The sequence below is a fragment of the Limulus polyphemus genome, unplaced genomic scaffold (assembly GCF_000517525.1).
Source record: "Limulus polyphemus unplaced genomic scaffold, Limulus_polyphemus-2.1.2 Scaffold2477, whole genome shotgun sequence".
Classification (NCBI taxonomy): domain Eukaryota; kingdom Metazoa; phylum Arthropoda; class Merostomata; order Xiphosura; family Limulidae; genus Limulus; species Limulus polyphemus.
Window position 1 is genome coordinate 147,672 of NW_013668087.1, and position 21,394 is coordinate 169,065.

At 34.8% G+C, this 21,394-nt stretch overlaps 1 protein-coding gene across 4 annotated transcripts in view; it reads right to left on the bottom strand.

Moving 5' to 3' along the window:
• Positions 1–21,394, bottom strand: part of LOC106467073 (mitochondrial ribosome-associated GTPase 2-like) — a 36,014-nt gene that overhangs the window by 10,869 nt on the left and 3,751 nt on the right. For all 4 annotated transcript variants that reach the window (XM_013927389.2, XM_022395185.1, XM_022395187.1 and 1 more), the window contains exons 2-4: positions 11,101–11,251; positions 10,036–10,186; positions 8,968–9,083 (exon numbers count right to left, since the gene is read on the bottom strand). In XM_013927389.2, the coding sequence (XP_013782843.1) occupies positions 8,968–9,083; positions 10,036–10,186; positions 11,101–11,251 (418 nt within the window). The remainder of the gene's footprint in view (positions 1–8,967; positions 9,084–10,035; positions 10,187–11,100; positions 11,252–21,394) is intronic.

The following is a 21,394-nucleotide window of genomic DNA, read 5'->3' on the forward strand; positions in this document are numbered from 1 at the left end:
TGCGGGTTCATAATAGTTCTCTGCACAACAGTCAAAGTAATTTTTTTGAGGTGTATGTATTTTTCACTTCAAGAACATGACTACCCAACTGCATGGACTAACCACACATACCCAAAGCACATAATGCATGGCAATATGAAGTACAAAAATAATTGTTTGATTAATGTTAGAATTACTTATATCACAATATCATACTACTACTAAAACTGAAAATTCTTTAAGGATGATCTAAAGCAAATAACAGAAAGAATGAAAATCTATTACTGATATTTCTTTACAGTTGACAAAATCAGTCATTCAGCATATTACTACAAGACCCTACTATTAGGTTCTGTGAAGTTTTTTCATGAAAATAATAAATGATGACTCCTACCTGTGTTATGTAAAAGTTAATAAAACAAAGCTATAATCCCACATAACATTTACATTTATTACAGTGTGTGGTGTATGAATATACTACGTATTTCTTTCTTTCTTGTAATATTATAGTATTTATTTGAAAGTTATCATTTACTCTTGATCGACATTTTCCTTACCTGATAATGTATTTCAGATAGATGCTGACCTCTACACAGAACAAATAGTAAATATCTAGTGCCATTGTCAAAACCTGTGTATGCACCAAGCCTTAGAATGAATCTTCCACCCATATACATACATATATATATATATATATATATAAAATAATGTTCAGCACACCACCAATTGGAAGAAGACATCCTACATACAAAGTACTCTCCTTAAGCACTTTGTGCATACCAAGAGCTTATGCTTGACAAGAGAAAAAAGACACACCATAAGTAGAAAAGAAGAGTGGGTGGTTCTGTTGAGAGGTAAGTATATATCCAAAATAAATTATCAGTTAAAGAAAATGTTCACATCAGAAATGCTACTACCCTGTCCATATAACAGATAGCTAGAATTCCACACTTAGAATATAGTGAAGGGAACAGTGTGCAAAAAGAAATTTAAATGATAAGATTCTTTTTGAGAATTTAGTGAAAGAAAAGGAGAACTCATGGAGTCTTTCACCCACTGTTGGGGAGAAACTAGAGGGAGCATCAATTAGAAGGAAACTGGTAGGGAATACTCTTCATCCAATATAAGTAGTGATGCAGAATGGTAGTGAAAAGAACCTTGTGCATGGTGCTAAAGTATTGCCAAGGTTGGAAAAATATAAAGATTACTCACCTGGCCTATATATTTCAAAAGGTCAGCAGATTATGTGTGTGAAGTGTGGCTAGAACAATAAATCAAGTCACATAGTACAAGAGCAATACTTACGTGACATACCTTCGAAAATAAGCAGGTGCACAAATTAATCATCCCAGACCTGTTTTCCAATGATAACAACCACTGGAAATGGTCTGGTTCTTAATGTATGGGATATCCTGTATCACACTTTCAGGTAAACCTCTTTGCCCTACTTCTGTTCAAGGGTGAATCTACTCGGTCTCTTACCAGTGGAATTACACAGAAACAAAAGAAAATTCTCCATATCAACCTTCCCAGTGACTTGGTACTAGAGAAACAAAGCATCTAACACTCCACTAGAAGAAAATGGGTGGGAGGAATTAACGTAGAGTAGAGCACTGGAGAAGTCTGTGGACTGACCTAGAATTATCTTTCATCTGCATAAGGTTCCACTCCGAGAGACTATGCAATGAGTTACTGTGAACAGAAACAGCAGGATCTGGCCAGGTGCGAGGGGTAGGTAACCACACCCGATTCTTTTTTTTGTTTTGTTTTCTTTGAAAGTAGCAGTATGACATCAAAGGTAGAATATATAAACTGTCAAAGCAGTCTTACAGAAAACCCATCTCAATAGTGTGCACAGAGCAGGAACAGATTGGCTTAACACTTTGTTATTCCCTATTCAATGAAAATTCCTGGATCCAAAACTATTTCCTGTAGGCCACAGCAGTCATGTGGTGGGTTCCATTGGCTCTAGTATGTGTGCATGTCTCTCTCTCTCTGTAACACTGAGGTCGTTAATTTTTGAGGAATCTGCATAAAAAAGAAATAATCAACAACTTACCTCTTTAGAGTCTGTGGGTAGCTTGGAGAATGGGGAATGGAGGCAGATGAAACCGAAAGGCAGAAAAAATTGCACTGTGATTTAAGTATTGTGACACAAAGGAGTTGGAGGCTGTCAACTTTCTCTCCTACAACATTGCATCTGAAGGATGTCAATAGCCAGACTGAAGAAAAGCCTTGAGATGACACAAAAAGACAAAAGGAGAGAAACTGATAAGCTGGATAAGTTGTTTAACCCAACGGAACCAAGGGGAACCAAATGGAGATAACTGATTAGAAAAAGAAGAAGAATTCTACTGGAAAAAAAAATACATCAATTGCCTTGAAATGGAGTAGTACAACTGAGGTAATAGTGAACTGTCTGAACAGGACAAAGGAAATGATTGGGTCTGAATGATCATATAAAATATATTGAAGGAAAGTTGATAGAAGAAAACATCCAATCATCCTCCCAAGCAGCCCAAGTCCTGGGGAAGCAGTGGTCAGAGAAGAAAATTCACTTATCTCAGTGGTTAAGACAATGAAAGTGTTAAAACTAAAAACATCACAGTGATGTCTCCCACAAGTAAGAAGAAGAGGAAAATATATCTTAAGAGAAAGATGGAACATGGAACAGGCAGCCAAAGGTTTGAATGGAGGATACATAAGAGCTCAGAGAACTGAACAGAGATTCCATTCCAGAAAGGGAACCAGATGGAGATGACTGTCTAGAAGTCTGTAAGAACTCGATAAAGAAAAGGAGAGTGCCAGGGAAGAGACAGAAGGTCAGTGACAAAGCCACATTGTAATTGGCAATCACTGCAATGGATAGAAATGCAAGGTTAGAAAAAAGTATGATGAAGAAGAATCAGATGACCTTGAGGAAAGGGGTGGAAAATGGCCCAGCATCAATAATTCATCTACATGCAAGGATAAACTGCAAGGGTGGATTGGTGACAAGCATGAGCAAGGTAAAGATGTAGAACATTTTGATGAAAGATTGACATCTGAGGCTGATGTAAAAGAGGCCTCCAAGAAGAAAGAGGTAGAGGCTCCACAATCACCAAGATGTAAAAGAGTGGAAACCATGATTTAGCTTGCCAAAATTGGGTAGTGGGAAGAAACTAGAAAGAGATGCTGCAATTTCAAGACAGTACTCTGTGAAGAAGTTGAAGAGGAGGATAGGCATAGATAAAGAGAGTGGACCAAACAAGACTGGGAAATAATACTGCCAGTCATGGTGTCCACAAAAAGTGAAAACTTGGTGTAGAGAGAAATTGCAAATATATTGATAAGAGGATTCATAAAGTGGGAACAAATCCACAGAAACACCAGGAAATGTAAAGACAACCACAGAAGGAATTGGTCTGGGTGGGACAGCCAATCTGCCACTATTCAAAGCTCTCAGAACATGGAAGGCCAACAACCAGATGTTATCATGATCTCAATAACAAGAAAGCACAACTCCTAAGAGTAACTGCTTCCTAATTTGTTGATGAATTAGATGACTGTTGTTGTCTAAGCAGATCAAAATAGGATGTAACAAAAGATGGTGGCATGTCCATTGAACAATATTGATGCAGAAAGACCACTCCACAGGAGACTAAATATCAAAAAATTTTGATGATATACAGAACTGCACCTCACCTGTAAGTTTAGACAGAGTGGAAGAATATTGATGTTTATAGCAATGTGGAAAAATATGAGCTACTATGATAATGAGAGGCAGAGAAAAGAAAAAAAACAACAATAGATTACATGATATATGCCAGAATCTAGTAAATGGGACACTAAAGAAGTAAAAGACTCTAAAAAAGACAAAACATCATGTATAGGAAGAAAAGGAAGCATAAAAACTTTGAAAATCATAAGCTCCATATTTCAAAAATGTATTGGATAAGACTGTGTCCACCCAGCAAACTAGATGAAAAAAATGAAGAAAGTTGAGTCCACTCAGTACACTAGATGTTAAAACTCTCAAATGAAACAGATACTGAACGAGAATCAATACTGAATTGGGAGTCTTACCAGCCAACCCAAAGGAAAAAGGAAAATGTAGCAGATGATGCCTCCTAGGTCAGGGTTAGAAGATGCCAAATTTCCATAAAATGCAGACCAAATGATAACATTCTCCTTATGAGAGCCCTCAGAACTTTGTTAAAAATAGGGAGGTGAGTGGCTTGAATAATAAAGAAAGCTCCTGAGGGGAACCTGTGGGACCAAAAGTCTCCTGCAAAGCAAATCCACAAATGGATAAGGTGTAAGAACTAAGCTCCCAAAGGACCAAAGCTGAGGAGTGATTCCAGAAACCACTAATTACTGATCCCCATGATGGTTGGTGCAAGGAGGGTGAGACAACCAATTTCCAAAAAGAATTGGATGGGTGTATGTAACAAATTTGTTGTTATGTATTTATTTTAATATCAACGTTGTTTAGATTAAGTTTATATTTAAAAACATGCATAGCTTATAGTGTTAGATATGTATTGCGAAACTCCCACCTATTCTCCAAAGTTGTTGAAGATTCTCGAGAGTAATAATCAAAAGTATAAATGCTTTAATCAGTATGGTTACATAACACTGAATTTTCTAGAAAACCTTCCCATGGCTATAAATATAACCAACGAGACGCGCCAAAAAGAGTGTCTATTAGTAGTTCGCTAATCAGTGTGCTATATACATGTACCTTGAAAGCTATAACCGTGATATTTATAATGCTTATCAATTGGAAAACTTAAGATATTTGACCAGGAATATTTATAAATTTTGAACAGTACAAATCGTTTAACTTCACTGGATTCTCATCGAACATTACTTAACTTCAAAGGACCAAAAATTCAGTGTGTGTGGCAAAGGACAATGCTAGTTAACTTCCCAGTGAATCATATCTACATCGACTTTTAATTAACTCACTCGTTGTAAGCCCTCGATAAAATATCAAGGGAGTTCCAAACTAGAAAGAAGATTTTATATTGTTTGTAAATTTGTGAACTTTGTTTGTAATAACTACTTGTAATAATTGTTATTGTAAATTTTAATGTTGTGTGTATAGTAAAACGTTATTGTGTTAAAAATGAAAACGGTGTGTATCAGTCTTGTTGGCAAATATTGTAAATTGACTAAAATATCAGCATATATTTAAATACTAAATCCAAAGTACAATTTAACTACTAAATTTTAATTATCAGTTAACTCGGCTTCGGACTAATTCAAGATTCTTATACGTAACAGTGTCAAATGGAATTCCCTGAAATAAACCTGAGAGAGTCTAACTCCGGAAAATAAATCATTCAATAAACCCAACTCCAAAAACAAATGAAGTGGGAACAGCTGAAGAAGAAAATGGAGCAATGGGAAGAATGGGTTAGTGCAATCTTCCCCCATAAGAAAATAGTAGAGGACAGCAAGCTAAGGAGGTAAGTAAGTAAAAGATGAAAATAAGCATACTGCGGGTAAAAGAGATTCAGAGAAGGAGAAAATCCCCATGCTTGGAGAAGGGATAGAAGCAATAGAAACTATGAAGAATTCCAACTACAGGCTACAGATAAAAAGAGTCTTAAGTATGAGAGGATATGGTAACTGACAGTTACTACAAAGCATAGATCAAAAGAATTTGCAAATGTGCAACAAACAGGTGAAGGGAAAAAAAACATCTTATGAGTTGAGATGAATGCAAGCTTACCCCAAAACCAGCAGAAACAACTAAAGTAAAAGAACAAATATCACATACCCGAGTTGTCAGAGCAGTGAAACAAAATGGAGAATGTTACCTTATTAATGATTGAAGAACATGAAGCAAAGGCAGGTTTAAGGAAGAGATGGTCAAAAACCCTGTTTCTGTGTAGTTATGTATGGTAATGTTTACTGTATTTCCAAATTTACTGAATGTGTCTTCACAAAATTTGGTAAGCTTTTAGTAAACATTACACATGTTGTACATAAAAAATTCAGAATTTTTAATAAAGTATTTCTACAAACAAACTGTCTGTGAATTTACTGAATCAGTCTGACTAATCTGAGTGTAAAGTGATTTTTATATTAAGAAAAAAAAAATTTTTCTCATCTTACAATTTCCATAATTCACTTACATAACTTCAAAAACCTCCTAAATGAATATCAAAAGTTTTTTGGTAAAACTTTATACTTCATTGGTTATTTTCTCTACCCAGACACTAACTGTAGTAAAAGTTGAAAAATATGAAATAAAATCAAAAGTACATTTTTCATTTCTGGCATGATTGCAGATTGTAACAGAAAATTATAATTATTTATTTCTAGCAACTGTTTACATGTGTTATTTAATTTTCTTGCTCTTTGAACCACGTCTAATCTGCTTAACAAAGCAATAAATTACCCAGAAAGAGCTTACTACACATTATGGTAAATGAAGTATTGAATTATATCATAGACAATAGCAGTTTACGGCATTAAATGGACAAATGTTTTTTTTTCATTCAAAAAGTTTCTTACTTAACCTGTTTCTATTTTTAACATTTTAGTTGCTCTTATAGCAATTAATAAGAAATTTAGTACTTAGGTCTTGACTTTTGCTTTTTTTCCCTATCAGAAAGGCAAAGCAGATGAAGCAACCTAAACTTTTTTGTAATGATACTGGTTGTACATAAAATACTTTAATTTATTTTAAATATGCAATTTAGAATATGGAATATTATTGTGCACAAAAAATAGAATGTTCTAAGGCTATTAATATTTAACTAGCTTTCTAGCTAAGCTATAAGTGAGTAAAAAAATTTCTATTACCCAGTTCAAAGTGATCTCAACAATAGCAAACAATAAACTTGAAGCCAAAAATTTCAAAATCTGTCATCTGAAACAAGCTAGCCCCATAGGAGTTCATTAAAGTGCAACCTTCTCTTTCTATTAGTTATAAACAGTCAAACAGGAAATGTCGGAGAGGAATATTTACATTTTTTGAAAGACAGAATGTGATAGAAGGGCATGACGTGGGTTTTACTTTCATTTTTATACCTTAATAAAGGAAAAAAGACTGGAGGACACAAATTCATATCATGGCTTAGTATTATTTATACCACAGGTGCATAATTTGTACTAAACTCAAAAGGTCATACAGGGGTGGAAAGAAAATCTAAAATGATAATACGGAAGAATGATGTGTCACAGAAAAGTGAAGATTAAGAATTTACTCAAATGTTCCCTTTTAATATTAAAAATTAACTTACATAAATTTTAATAACATTGATAATAATGTTGTTTAATTAAATTTTGAATGTAACTGCATTTTGACCCTGCTGTACACATAGGGTTAAGCAACTTTATTATCAAGGTTCATTAACAAGTTTGGCAACAAAACAGTTTATAATTCAGATTTTTATATTTATACAAGTTTTAATGTTTAATGTGAAAAAGAAATATTAAAATAAATTCTCAGTCTGCAACTCTCCAAGTCATTGTAATTTCTCATTTATAGATTTTTTCTCTTCTTTTATAAGGACTTCAGATTGATCAAACAATTAGAAACACGTGCTATAGATACTGACAAACTAGAATCTAGAATATAAAAATTCAATCTTTTCTTGCTTTACTGACATATTGCTATGTTAACTAAGAGTTGAAAATAATAGGTAAAACAGTTCTATAATTCTTAGAGAAAAGAAGAACAGCTGAAAATTTCAGTGTTAAGGAAAAGAAAAAGCATTTGAAATACAAAAAAAATGCTCAAGAGGAGTACTGAACACAGAAGAAGTATTGCCCTCCTAATGCTGATTGCATGATATAGTGGTGCAGTACACGTTACATGTACGAGTGGGACTTTTGTTCAAAGGCTAGGTGCACGTACAAAAACTTTTCAGCAGTGGTGCAAGATATTAGATAACTGTTACGTAGAGGAACTGTTGTGAACTAAGGAATGCTGAATTTGGTCAGTGTTACACAGATCCAGTTTGAACATTTAAATAAAGAGGATCCAGTAGAAGTGATGGTCCCTTGTATGTAAAATCAAATTAGACATATGATGTTTGTGGTTTATGTCTGTGATAATAAAGACTGTTTATTTTGTGTTTCACTTTGTGTTCAGTCTCTTTACTGCAGTCAATTTCATGACTCATTTACTCAAATATTTAGCATTACTGACTACATCTCTTGTTATTAAGTAGACCTATCTCTTTGCTCTAAAGTTAATTCAGTTTTACCTGGATATATTACAGTGATTCACTGTTGGCTTCACATGTTTTTACTGAGAAAATCTACAGAAGTTTGAATTATTATTACAATTCAAGTCTATGCTTCATTATAATAATTTTGTATCGCAGGATGTTTGAGCAAATTGATAAACAATTTTTCACATTAAATAAAAGTAATCTTTACTGAGTATGGAATATATGGTAGTTTCAATCTTAGATTTCAGATATATGATGAGATCTGGAAATTTAACAGATCAGATAGTAGACATGACCATACATATTGAAAATTTGCAGCAGACATGAGCTACCACTTCTTTATAGTATAGTATTAAACTACATACTTTATCATTGTTTTTCAAAAACTTACTAAGTATGTACAATTCTGCATGAGTGAATAAGCTATTGCAAGCCTTTTACAAAAATGTTGCAAACAGCATGAAACACTTACCATTCTTGCTGCTACAACATAACAAGTGAGTACATTATTCATTTAAGTTACATAATGACTGTCTATATTACAACTACCACAGATCCCACTCTTTAATACCAGGTAAAATGCTACCATGTTTAGAAATTAGTAAAAAGCACCAGTCTACTAGATAATGCAATATCTATTATGCGTGTATGTGATACATATAAAATTAGTATCATGCTTGCTTAATATTGTGAGATAATTCATCAATGGAAATGCTATCCAAAAATCAATAAAGAGTGGATCAGAATTCATTGGATTTTTGTCCCATCCCTATTCTTTACTAATTTACACATCAAACTTAAGTGTTTTTTTTACCTGAACTATGATGTGTTCACCATTTGCTCCATGCATATCTTTACCTTTCCCATTCCCACCAACCTCTCCTTTCACAATGGCCTCCACATGGTTCAAAGACTTTATATTCCGATTGGCTAACATATAAATAGCATAAACACAACATTTCAAATTCAAATCTATAATTTAAACATCACATATTACTCATTGGTTAAAAAAAAGTAAAAGAAAACCTTGATTAATCCTATTTAGGACGTTTTCATTTTATTTATTTCATGCTTTTTCATAGAATTTCTTCTTGGAAAATACAGAAATAAAATCCAAGCTTTAAAATTTAGACCACTTATTATCTTGCATAAAATGTTAAACTTCTTAACACACAGGAACACAGACATACCTGTGGTTAGAGCTGGGCAATTAAATCAATTATTATGAACAGTGATTACAGCAATTAGTGTAAAGTGGCTGATTAATGTCATACAAATAATCAACTAATCAAAACTGGCATTTCCAATTATTACTGTTTTTGAATATTCTAACAATTGATTAACTGAAATTGTGATTAAATCCTATATTGTGACAAAAATAATCAAGTAATCGAAATGAGTGTTTCTGATCATTATTACTATCTTTGATTATTCTAACTATCCAGTAACTGAAATAATGCACAAAGGATTTTTCACTATTCTTTTGATTAACTCAAACTTGTGTCAAAACTCCCAAAAATATTCAACTAACTGAATTAGGGTTTCCAAGTAATTTAAAAAAATTTCCATTATGTTTGTTTGTTGTTAAGTGCTAAGTTATATAATGGGCTATCTGTGTACAGCCCACCATAGGTGTCGAAACATAATTGTTAGCATTATAAGTTGCTTTTTTTATTTACTTGATAATGATCACTAAGTACCATTTTCTTTATTTTGTTTTAAGAACATAATAATTGATTAGGAGACTGTAACTGATTAACTAGCCCTTTGATTAATTGATTAGCAAATTACACTCATCACCCAGCTCTACCTTTGGATAGGGTGAAGTTAAGTATAATGATTTTAATATTTCTACACCAAGATTACAGATTTTGAGTCTTACCTTCAAAAATAATATGACCTCCATTTCCTCCATCACCACCATCAGGACCAGCAATTGGGTTTTTAAAAAGCCTCAAAAATGAGATGCATCCATTTCCCCCATCTCCTCCAATAACTTTCACTTGATGTCGATCAATAAAATGATAATGTTGCTAAAATGAAACATTTACAGAAATTTTTCTACATAAATTGTAATTTTATTTTTTCCAGAGAAGTAACAAAAATAAAATGTAATGGTCTGGCTAATAAAAAACACAAGCTAAGAGGAAAAATGTGTGTATTAGCAACAACACTTGAATAAATTGGAATAAACAAAAATATAAATATAATGGTGGAAAAAAAATTCTAGCTTTGAGAAACATAACTCATTCCTCTGTTGTTTTTTATTTTGTTAGTTAAGTATATTTTCTTTATTTTCTTGCAAATAAGCAACCTTTATATTCAGAATAGGAAAAAAAGAAAGAAAAACTTCTCCTGACTATCTGGAATCACAACTTTATGATGGTTGTAGTTGTATTCAAAGACCAGTTAAGATTTATTATATAACAAAAGAAAATCAGAACACAATTCTTCCTACATAAACTTAATGGTTTTGAATAATATTTGTTTTTTAATGTAACATATTCATATCAAAAATAAACAAAAGCAATCTAGCAAATGTAAAAATCAGCAGTAGCAACAGCCTATGGAAGTGACAGTTAGTTAATTCACCTTGATGTTTTGACTGACTTCCATTTCTCATCTCCAGGTCTGAATTTGGGAAACTGAAGTTGCCAAAAACATCAAATTGAATCAGCTGTTGAAACTTTGCGAGACATCAAAGATATGCAGCCTAAACTTTCTATTAAGCATTATAGGCAGTAGCAGATGGTGACTAGAAACCTAATATGCATTTAATATATGAAAAAAATTAAAAACAAAGTTAAAAGTTCAATGCATAAACAGTTTTTCCACATCTATTGAATTTTTTAAAATGGCTTACAAAAATTGAAACTGCTACAGAAATGATAAATAACACTTTTTATATGTACAAGACTATTTGATTAGACATTCTTCTTCCCCTCACCCTTTGAATCTCAGATTTTGGTTTTTTACTTCTTAATGCCTTGACACAGTAGAGTCTACATGTACAAGAAAGCTTCTTAAAATGTTTATATCTGTCAACCAGTTGTGGATGCTTGATCACATCGAACATCAGTTTAAAGGCCTTTACGCCCCTATAAACAAAATAAAACATTTTCTAAAAGCAATATTGTCATATTAATTGAAATTTAAAGAAATAATTTAAATTATATGCAAAGTATAATTTGCAACAAAAAATTTAATGATCCACAAGTATGAAATACACTATCCTACCAAAGGTCCTAAGACACTCCTCTGATTGCTGGAAAATGGGTGTGACGATGAAATATGGAAATATTTTGACCTATAAAGGTGATCAGCGGTTCGCTTGGAAGCATTTCAAACTTGTACGTTAAATGATGAGTACATGGAAAAGCTACCAGAGTTTCAGAGGGAAAAGATATATGAATGTCATGTGTGAAAAATGTCTGTGTGTGTGCTTTTGCGCAACAATTAAACATTCCAAGGTTGACAGTTGGCAGCATGCTGAAGTAATGGAAGTCCACAGGTGACAATGTGCCTAAGAAACAATCAGGTAGGTATAAAATACTGACTGACAGGAGCTGACAAGCCTTGAGAAGGCTGGTTACCTCATCTCGCCGGCACACGCTAGAGAACCTTTGTTTAGAGATGCTAGCAGCCACAGGTAATCCTATAAGTTTCCACAACACGATGAATTTTCAAGGAAGAGCTGCAACCCACAAGCTGTTGATAACAAAAACAAATGCACACCGTCAATTGGCATTGGGTAAGGCACACCAAACCTGGACCCTGTATCAATAGAAATCGGTCCTGTGGGGTAACGAGTCACGCTACACACACTTCCACTTTGGTTTGGGTATGGAGGATGCCAGTGTCCCATGACTTTTGGTAGGATTGTGTAGCTTTAATATGGTTATTCTACCTCCATTGGACTGAATTCTTTATTTGTTGAAAGTAAGTCACGCTACACACACTTCCACTTTGGTTTGGGTATGGAGGATGCCAGTGTCCCATGACTTTTGGTAGGATTGTGTAGCTTTAATATGGTTATTCTACCTCCATTGGACTGAATTCTTTATTTGTTGAAAGTAATTAAAAAGTAACTTTACATTAGACACATACACACACAACACATTTTGACACAAGTTCTTTCCACTCTGTTAAATGCAAATTTCTCCCTTAATCATTATCAAATATTTCATTGTATAATGGTGAAAAATGCAAATGTTAATACTAACACATTAATTTTTTTTCATTACATCCATGTTCTTCTCACGTAAAAAGTTATTTCAAAATTTCATATTGCAAGTGCATCACTTTATTTCAATACTAAAACATTTTCCAAATTACTAACTAAAACTGTCTAAATCTAGAGTTAACATTCTCAAGACTACAAACCTCACATTTTCTAATTATCAGGAAAGTTTCCAGCTTACTGCCAAGTTCACATCCAAATAAATAACTTTAAAAATGAATAATATATTCCCAACAGATATGAGGAACCACACCAGTGGCAATCTTCTAATCAGATTATTGCCTATTTATCATCACCTTATGCTTTTTCTACTAAAGAAAAAGAGAAGAATTTTGTACCCATTCTTTTTATTTTTCACCCATAAGAAAAAGCCATTGATATAAAGCTGAGCATGTCTTCTAGTGTCATTAACAAGTCAGCAAAGAAATATTTATAATTGACAAAATCTCAAAAACCAAAGTTCAAAAGCCTCAATTCCCAACCACACTTCATAATTAACAGCTTTTCTTATGAGAAATAATACAAAGAAATTGGTATGACAAAATCCTTGTTTCACTACATACCTATGAAGTTCCCAAATCAACTCCAACAGACTTCTGTATCCTTAAATGTAGCATTAATAGCTGAAGTTCACATACAGTAGAAGAGTTTGTGGAAACATTTGTCAAGATGTGTGGTCTACAGTTTACCTAGGTACCTTTTGCAGAAGCTTTTTACAATAGAAGTTTCAGTGTCAAGCAATAATGTTTAATCATAGTTGACAGTTTTAAACATAATTGATAATGGAAGAAATAGTTCCCAGGGCAACATATGACCTGTAGCATTGTTCTTACAAAGTACACAGACCTGGAATATTCTTATAAAGTGCAAGTAACTCTCCAAATTCAGATGACAAAACCTTTTCCTTAATCAAATAAATATTCAATTTGAATTAAATTACATGGCTAATGCAATAACATGGCAAAATTGGAGGAATGTTTATATAAAATAGCCTCTTGTTTATCCATTTGAAATGAAATTTAGTATTGCACACATGGAGATGCAAGGCTCTGAATTTGTTAACCATGGTTTGAAATCCAATTTCATTTGTAATTTCTGGCTAATTATCTGTTACTACAATCTAAATTTCTGCATTATCAAAGACTCCATATAATATTCATGTTTTAGGAGATGGCTGTGCTTGCCAATACAAAAACAGTAACATTTTATCAATCACTGCTACCATAACCTGGACTTAAACTTGGAATAAAGAAATTTTATGCAGGTGGAAAAGACTTGTGATTATGTTGTAGTAACAATTATGAGGAAGATAGTAAAAATTAGCTTACAGTCCCAATGATGACCAGAATTTAACCCCACAAGATACTTTGCCATTACCCAAACTTTAGACAGAGTAGTCATATTAACTTGGAAAACTTTAATGGACTACAATTGCATGTTGAAAGAAAAGGAGATCTGAAGAAGGCCTCGGTACAGAAGCCAAAACGTCATCTAATTTTCTTTCAACAAGCAGTTGCAGTCCATTGAAGTTCTCAAACCTACATTCAATGACAGAAAATTAAAGTTGTTGAATCTATACATATACTACACATATTGGACTGGAATGACTGAAAAATCTTTAAGTTTGGGGACTATCGCATAAAATTCATGCACCAATGGGTGAGGGGGGTGATCACTGTCTAGATAACACAAGTAAATTATAGATATTCACTGAGAATACACTATACAATGTTCAATGTGTAAGCCTCACTTCACCTTCCACAGTTATTTAGATTTCTCTGAAAGGGAAGGAGTAGATTACACCTAAATACTTTAAACAATAAACAAAGAATACTGCCTTCCTTTTTATTTGTACATGAGGAGAGACATTACCTTCACCATAAGAGTTCTTTCAGGTTTTTATTTAGAGGTTTCATCCTGAGGTAAAAACCTTAAAGAAAAACTTTACTTTTCAGACTACTTATTATTACCCATTATTGTTATTAACTTGTTGAATGGTTTGCCAGATGATACAGCATGTTCTGGTAGTTTAATTCATTAACATTCAAGTTATTATACTGCAAAAACAAAACAAAAGACTACAGGATAAACTGTTTGAAACTTAAGTTGAACTATTTACAGATTATGTAGCTTCTGCAAAATAAAATATTTATAACTGTTTTGGGACAACGTGGGACCTATTGGTCCAACTCGGCTGTCCCATTCTCTAAACTAAACTAAAACTATTAATAGACAAATTTAAAAAAAATCTTATACCAGCCCTTATTGTTCATACACTTATCAAGCTTTCTCTTAAACTCACTTAAATTTAATACCTCCACAACATCCAAAGGCAAACAATTCCAAAGGCCAACCACCCTCTTAAAAAAAACCTCTTAACTGAATTTTACTCCCACTCTGCCAAAATGTATAGTCCTACTATTCTCACTGTTAATTATGAAAAAAGATGATGCATCAACACAATCAATTCCTTTTAGAATCTTAAACACTTCAATCAGATCCCCTCTAATTCTTCTTTTTTTCAAGAGAAAACAATTTGAGAGATTTCAACCTCACTTCATATGACAACCCCACCATCCAGGCACCATTCTAGTAACCCTCCACCAAGACTGAACACAATACTTCAAAATATGGCCTAACCAGTGACCTATACAATAAAATTATAACCTCATTAGACTTGTATTCAATATTTCTGTATATACAACCTAAAATCCTCTTTGCCCTACCACTAGTAACAGCACACTGCTTGGATGGTTTAAGAGACTGATCAACTATTACACCAAGATCCCTTTCTTTCATGACACTGTTAATGTTATTCTCATCCAAATTATACTTATAATTGAAATTATAATAACCCAAATGCATTATCTTGCATTTAATATAATTACAAACCCATTTGTCATGTATTTGCCCAACTCACTACGAAGTCCTTTTGTAAATCAGCAGCATCCTCTTCACAGCTAGCAACACCCATTTAAGTAATTCATTGACCATTCCTTCATCTATGTCATTGATGTAAATCAAAAAGAGCAAAGGTTCTAAGACTGAGCTCTGAGGTACCTCACTTGTAACATTAATCCAGTTTGACTGAACCTATTTGTAACAACCCTCTGCTTTCTTTTATCCAGACACTTTTCTATCCAATTTGCTAACTTATCCCCCACAATGTTTTTACAATTTCTGATACTTGTATGGATTCACATCTTTTAAAAGTCAAAAATATTTCAATATGATACATTTTGTTTTTTTATAAAATAATTAGGAATTCTTACCTTTTTTTTCTCAAGAGAAAATAATTTTAAGGACCCTAACCTGTCTTCATATGACAGTTCCTCCATTTCAGGAATCACCTTAGTAGCCCTCCTTTTAGTTTTTTTCCAACAACTCAATATCTTTCTAAGATTAAGATTGTGTCTAAGATTAAGCCCAACACTCTAAATGAAGCCTAACCAGAGATATGTATAAAGAAACTGTAACCTTCTTTAATTTAGATTCAATATTCCTGTAGATACAACCAAAAATCCTATTGGTCTTCCCACTGGCAATAACACACTGTCTGGAAGACTTTAAAGACTGATCAACCAAAACACTGATACTTTTCTTTCATAAAACTATTAAGATTATGATAACCCTCATGCATGACCTTGCATTTTATAAATAAAAGCCACATGCCATATTTTCACCCAACTCTCTAAATAAGTAAATCCTTTTCCAAAAGTCATCATTTTCTTAATCTGAAAATGTATTTCCAAACATACTTACCTCTGCTGACACTTATAGCTATTTCTCGATCTTCATCTTCCATTGTCCTTTGCCATCTACACATTGTGTTCGCTTGCTTCAGTCTTTTATACCCCACTCGACTGCCCTTGGCAATATCTAATTAGCAAAACTTTACACTGGTCCTCACATGTTCTCCATGCAAGTACTGTATATAAGCACTGTATGCAAACAATATAATCACTTTTTCTAGACTTACCCCATCCCGGTCACTGACCATGGGTCTTAGTGGGGAGGAAGGGAGGGAGAGTGTCAGCAGTAGTTAGTATGTTTGGAAATACATTTTAAGAGTAGGAAAATGATAACTTCCAAAACATACATACCTCTGCTGCCACTTATAGCTAGAATCCCACATTGAGAAGGTAGAGAAGCCGGTGAGGGCATAGTTCATACAGAAAGCATATGCATAGAAAAAAGGTGTACCACAAGAAGTGGTACCCAAGTGGGTAAAACCGCACTACATCCAGAACAGGTATGCTCTTCACCCAGAACTACTGAAAAGTGTGGAATAGTACACAAGTAAATATGATGGTCCAACCCCAACTATACAGCCGAGGTTCCATGACTCGGGGCTAGATTTGAGGGGTCATGGTACCCATATCCCACATTGGTGGCCAGGGCAGTTGGACCACAAATAAATACATATTTTTGCGATAGGATCCCCACCCGCAGGAATCGAAAGATGCATTTCGAACTATCAGATTTATGAAAGAGAGAAAGCAAGACAAAAGTGGACAATCCTTCTGATCACCTGAAGAAGTCCAAAAGGCAACATCCCAGGCTTGGATTGATGGGATCATATATGCTATACTCCACCCAAGGTCCAGAACTCATCCAGTCTGGATTGACAGACAGTCATATTCACTTCCCAACCAAGTGAGTATGCAAAATTCCACTTACCCATGGAATTATGGAGAGGATGTGGAATACTGTTCTACCCAGGGCCTAAGATGGGACTGCATCGTGTTTGGATTTATGAAGAGATAGTGGACCCCTGTATGAACAGCCTAAGACTTGACAGTGTTTATAAGAGGGTCCAAGCACACCCCAACCAGATAGCTAAGTGTCAAATCTGGACCGGTTATACAAGTAGGCTCCCATGTTGGTTGGTCCTGCTCCTACCAACAACTGGGAAACATTTAGGAAGGTCCCCAACCTCGCCCTCTTCTCCGAAAGAAAATCCTCTATCCACCACCCCAGCAATTGGGAACTGGGTGTGGTAAAAACATATGCATGGTGGGGGTCCCGAGGTACAGGTCTCTGGAGACAGTGCAACAGATGAACTACATTCCCTAAGTTTTAAAAGCAAACCAATCACGACAGATTCAGCTCGAAGATCAGCTGAGACTGGCAAAATCCCCTTCCACTTTTCTCATGATAGTCCATGAGTAGCGGTCCACCATATTTGTATTGTGAGATAATACTACCATCCAGAATTGCGTCTATATGGTCTTATGGAACACCTCATCTTGACACAGCCTGTTGCAACCACGAACTGATATAAAAGTTGCCAGTGCAGAATTGAAAAAATACAAGCATAGCTGACTAGGCAACACTCACCACTGAGTGGGATCCAAAAGAAATAAAGAGGGACCTAAGAAGAAAAAACATAATTCAGGTAAGACAGTTACTCACCTCCTTGTTAAAATCTAGCAGAGGTAGTCAACACAGCTACAGAGGGAAGGTGAAATCCCACACAAAATATCATGCCAGATTATGAAGGTAATGAGATAGGAAAGTGTCAGGAGAAATCCACATATTGGCCCGCATATTATCCTCCAGAGAACAGTTAAGACAAACAGCCAATGATATTGATAGATGCCAAATTTGGTGAGAAGTGATGTGGAGCATATTTCGATCTTCAACAGATAATCTCGAATAGGCTATATGAATCAACTTCCAAATCCCCCTGGTTAATGCAATGGGTGATAAATTCCAGGACACCACAGGATCCCAATGAATAAAAAGACAGTTCCTAGGGTCCCCTAAAGGGTTCCGTATGAGCCACATAACATCTAAGTGCTCTGACTGGACACAACAAACAATCCAGGTCTGATCGACTGTAAATATGAGAAAAGCCTGGTAAATGAATAGGAGAAAAGGATTTATTCCCTTCTCTGGCAGCAGTTTTCTATAAAGTGGATCTGTCTGGATTGTGAAAAACATAGGTGGAATGATAGAGTTCACTAAACCCAAATGGCAAATAAATTAGAACTGTGGCTTCCGGAAGCTAACAACAATAAAAAATATATACCTTGAGGAAACAGGAGGCCATAGATTCAAGGGGTTGATATGATAACACATGTAAAACAACTCTAAATTGGGCAATTGAAATGGTCATTTGGGTCAGAGAATATGAAAGGATTGTAAGAAATGAGATAGCACAGGAGAGTCAAAAACCTTTCTATACTTAGAGTATCAAAAGATAGCAGCTAAGGATGCTTTATATAATGCTACAATAGAAGAAGCCAAGCCTCTCTCAAAATTCCACATCAAAAAATGTGATACTATGGGGACTTTGATGAAGTGAGTTGAAGGCTTTCAAAGACACCATTGACGATTTTTAGTCCATTTCCATTGATAGATTACCATAGTGGGTCGACAGAGATATTTAGTCAAATAACTGGAAACCGTAGAAGTTAAACCCCTATGTCAGGCAAAAGATCGCATAACTTCCATGCATGAAGCTTGAGTCATCTGACATCCGAGTGTTGAATGTTGGACCGAGTTTGTCTCAACAAGGATGGGCAAAGAGGTACTAGTAGACATTCCTGGAGCAATCGAAGAGGAAGCCATGTGTGAACAGGCTAAAAAAGTGCTATCAAGAGAACCTGACATGGGGTGGAATGAATCATAGATAATAATGCTTAGAAACGGCTGGAATGGGTAATGAAGAAAAACTTGAATACAAGTTTAACATAACAGCAAATGCACATGAACGGCCAAAAGATGGATGTCATGAGAATGAGCCCAATAAAGAAAATCCAAAGCCTGAAAACAAAGATTTTGAGAATGAATACCTCCTTGATGAGAAAGATATGATACCACCATGGAGTTGTACGAATGGATCATGACAATTTTATCGTGCAAGAGAGGAAGACCTTGAATCATCGCTCGATGTACAACAAGAAGCTTGAGATTGTTGACATGTAGGGTAGATTCGGGGTCTGTCCATTTACCTTGGAATTTCTTCCCCTGAAGAAAAGCACCCCATCCATGAAGAGATGGATTTCCTGAAAAGGTGGTAGTATCTGGACCCTGATAGTCGTGTTGTTCCTGTCTAGCCACCACTTTAGATCTGTAAAACTGTTCTCGAGCAAAGAGACTGCTTGATCCAAAGCATCGATATGCATAACCACTGGTTGCAAAGTGACCACTGAAGGGTTCTCGTATGGGCCTGATCCAATTGTACGAGTCCCCAAAACAGACAGAATCATCCACGCAGTGGGAGAAGGTGACGTAAAGAAATGCCTGACAGTCCCTTCGATATTGTGAAGTCTTAGAGTAGATGGCTGAACCCAACTCAAATGCGTGTTGAAAAACACCCGAGATGGACCAGGTATTGAGTTGGGGTTAGAGAATGGATTTTTCCAACCTCATAACAAAGCCTGCCTTTCTGGTTTCGGAAAGGAGAATCTGAGTATGTAGTTTGGCAACGTGACGGGTTGGTGCCAAAAGAAACCATTCATCCATATTAGTGAAGCGTGCACAGACCCAGAAAATGGAGATGCCACACAAAAGCCAGTACTATTCGGCAGAATACATATGGTGCTGAAGCAAGTCCAAACAATAGAGCTTGGAACTGCAACATCTGGTCCTCGTGCACAAAATGTAGAAATCAACAAGAAAATTGCTATGGGGATGTGAAGGTAGGCCTCTGTAACATCGAATTTGGTCATCCAATGACCTGGTGTGAAGTGCCATCGAAGTTGAAGAAAAGATTCCATGATGAAATGAGGAGGCTGTAGGAAGTGATTGAGTCGAGACAGATCAATAATAGGACGCCAATCTCCAGTTTTGTTAGATGAGAATAGAATCCTGGATGAATGGGATTGACCTTCTCGGTGGCCCATTTGTTGAATAACTCCTGAATTGCCAGGGAACAAAGTCTTGCATGTCTGAGGTCTGAAGGAGAAGAAAGGGCACCTCCCATAAATCACAAAGAGCAGTGGATGGCAGACGAATACCCACCAACAAGGCATCTCGACTCAATAAGTCCCAGCAACAGACTAACCACAACAACAAGGCAAGGCCTGAAGAGGACAAATGAGCCAGTTTGTCATCAAACTGATGAGGCAAGCATTGATATGCTTCAGACAAAAGGTGAAGTAGTAAGAGTCAAACAATTCCACAAAAATTAAGATCTGTTAACTTTTTCAACCCGGGCTCGGTCCCTGGGACCGACCTCATAACCATTTTGCACTTGTTAAAGTTTTCATGCTATAACTTTTCAATTAGTGGGCAAATGTTAACAAAATTTGGCAGCTTATCAGTAAATATAACAATGCTTTCATATGTAAAATATCTAATTTTTTTATTAAGTTTTAAGGTTTGTAAAGCAATGTTTCTCTCATGCCTTTTTTACTTTTTCACATCTTGCCTATCTATCATGGAAAGTAATTTTCATCTTAAGATTTAAAATCAGAAATTTCAAAATTCAGCAGAAAATTTTGAAATTTCACATGCAAAATCTTTATAATGTCAGGATGGTTATCCAACATTTCTTAAGAAAAAACTATTTTATCTGTTATTTTCAGTAATTAATCTCTGTATGGGTTCGGTAGATTTGATTGATCTTGCACCCACCATAAAAAATTAGGAAATAAACATAAATTATGCCTCTTTCATTCTAGAATGAACACAAATTATAACATGAAAACATAAATGTGCAGATGAAATAGATTAAATCTCATAACATTATACACTTATATATATTTATTATTTTTATTATACTGACCTTTCACCCGTGCCTGGCTAACAATACAAAAGTTACAACGATGCGGCTCACGTGCATTCATGTTTCCGTATCAAATAACACAAAGGTTACCTTTGATCTGTACAAAGTAACTTGTCTTGGCTGTGTTTTAGTAGACTAGTATTTTGTAAAATACAGTCACATTTCAATTATCATATATGTATATAGATTATTGCTATTTTGAAATAAGTTCTTAAAGTTATTTTTCCTTAAAACATAGAACAGTAAATAAAGAGCTAAAGCAAA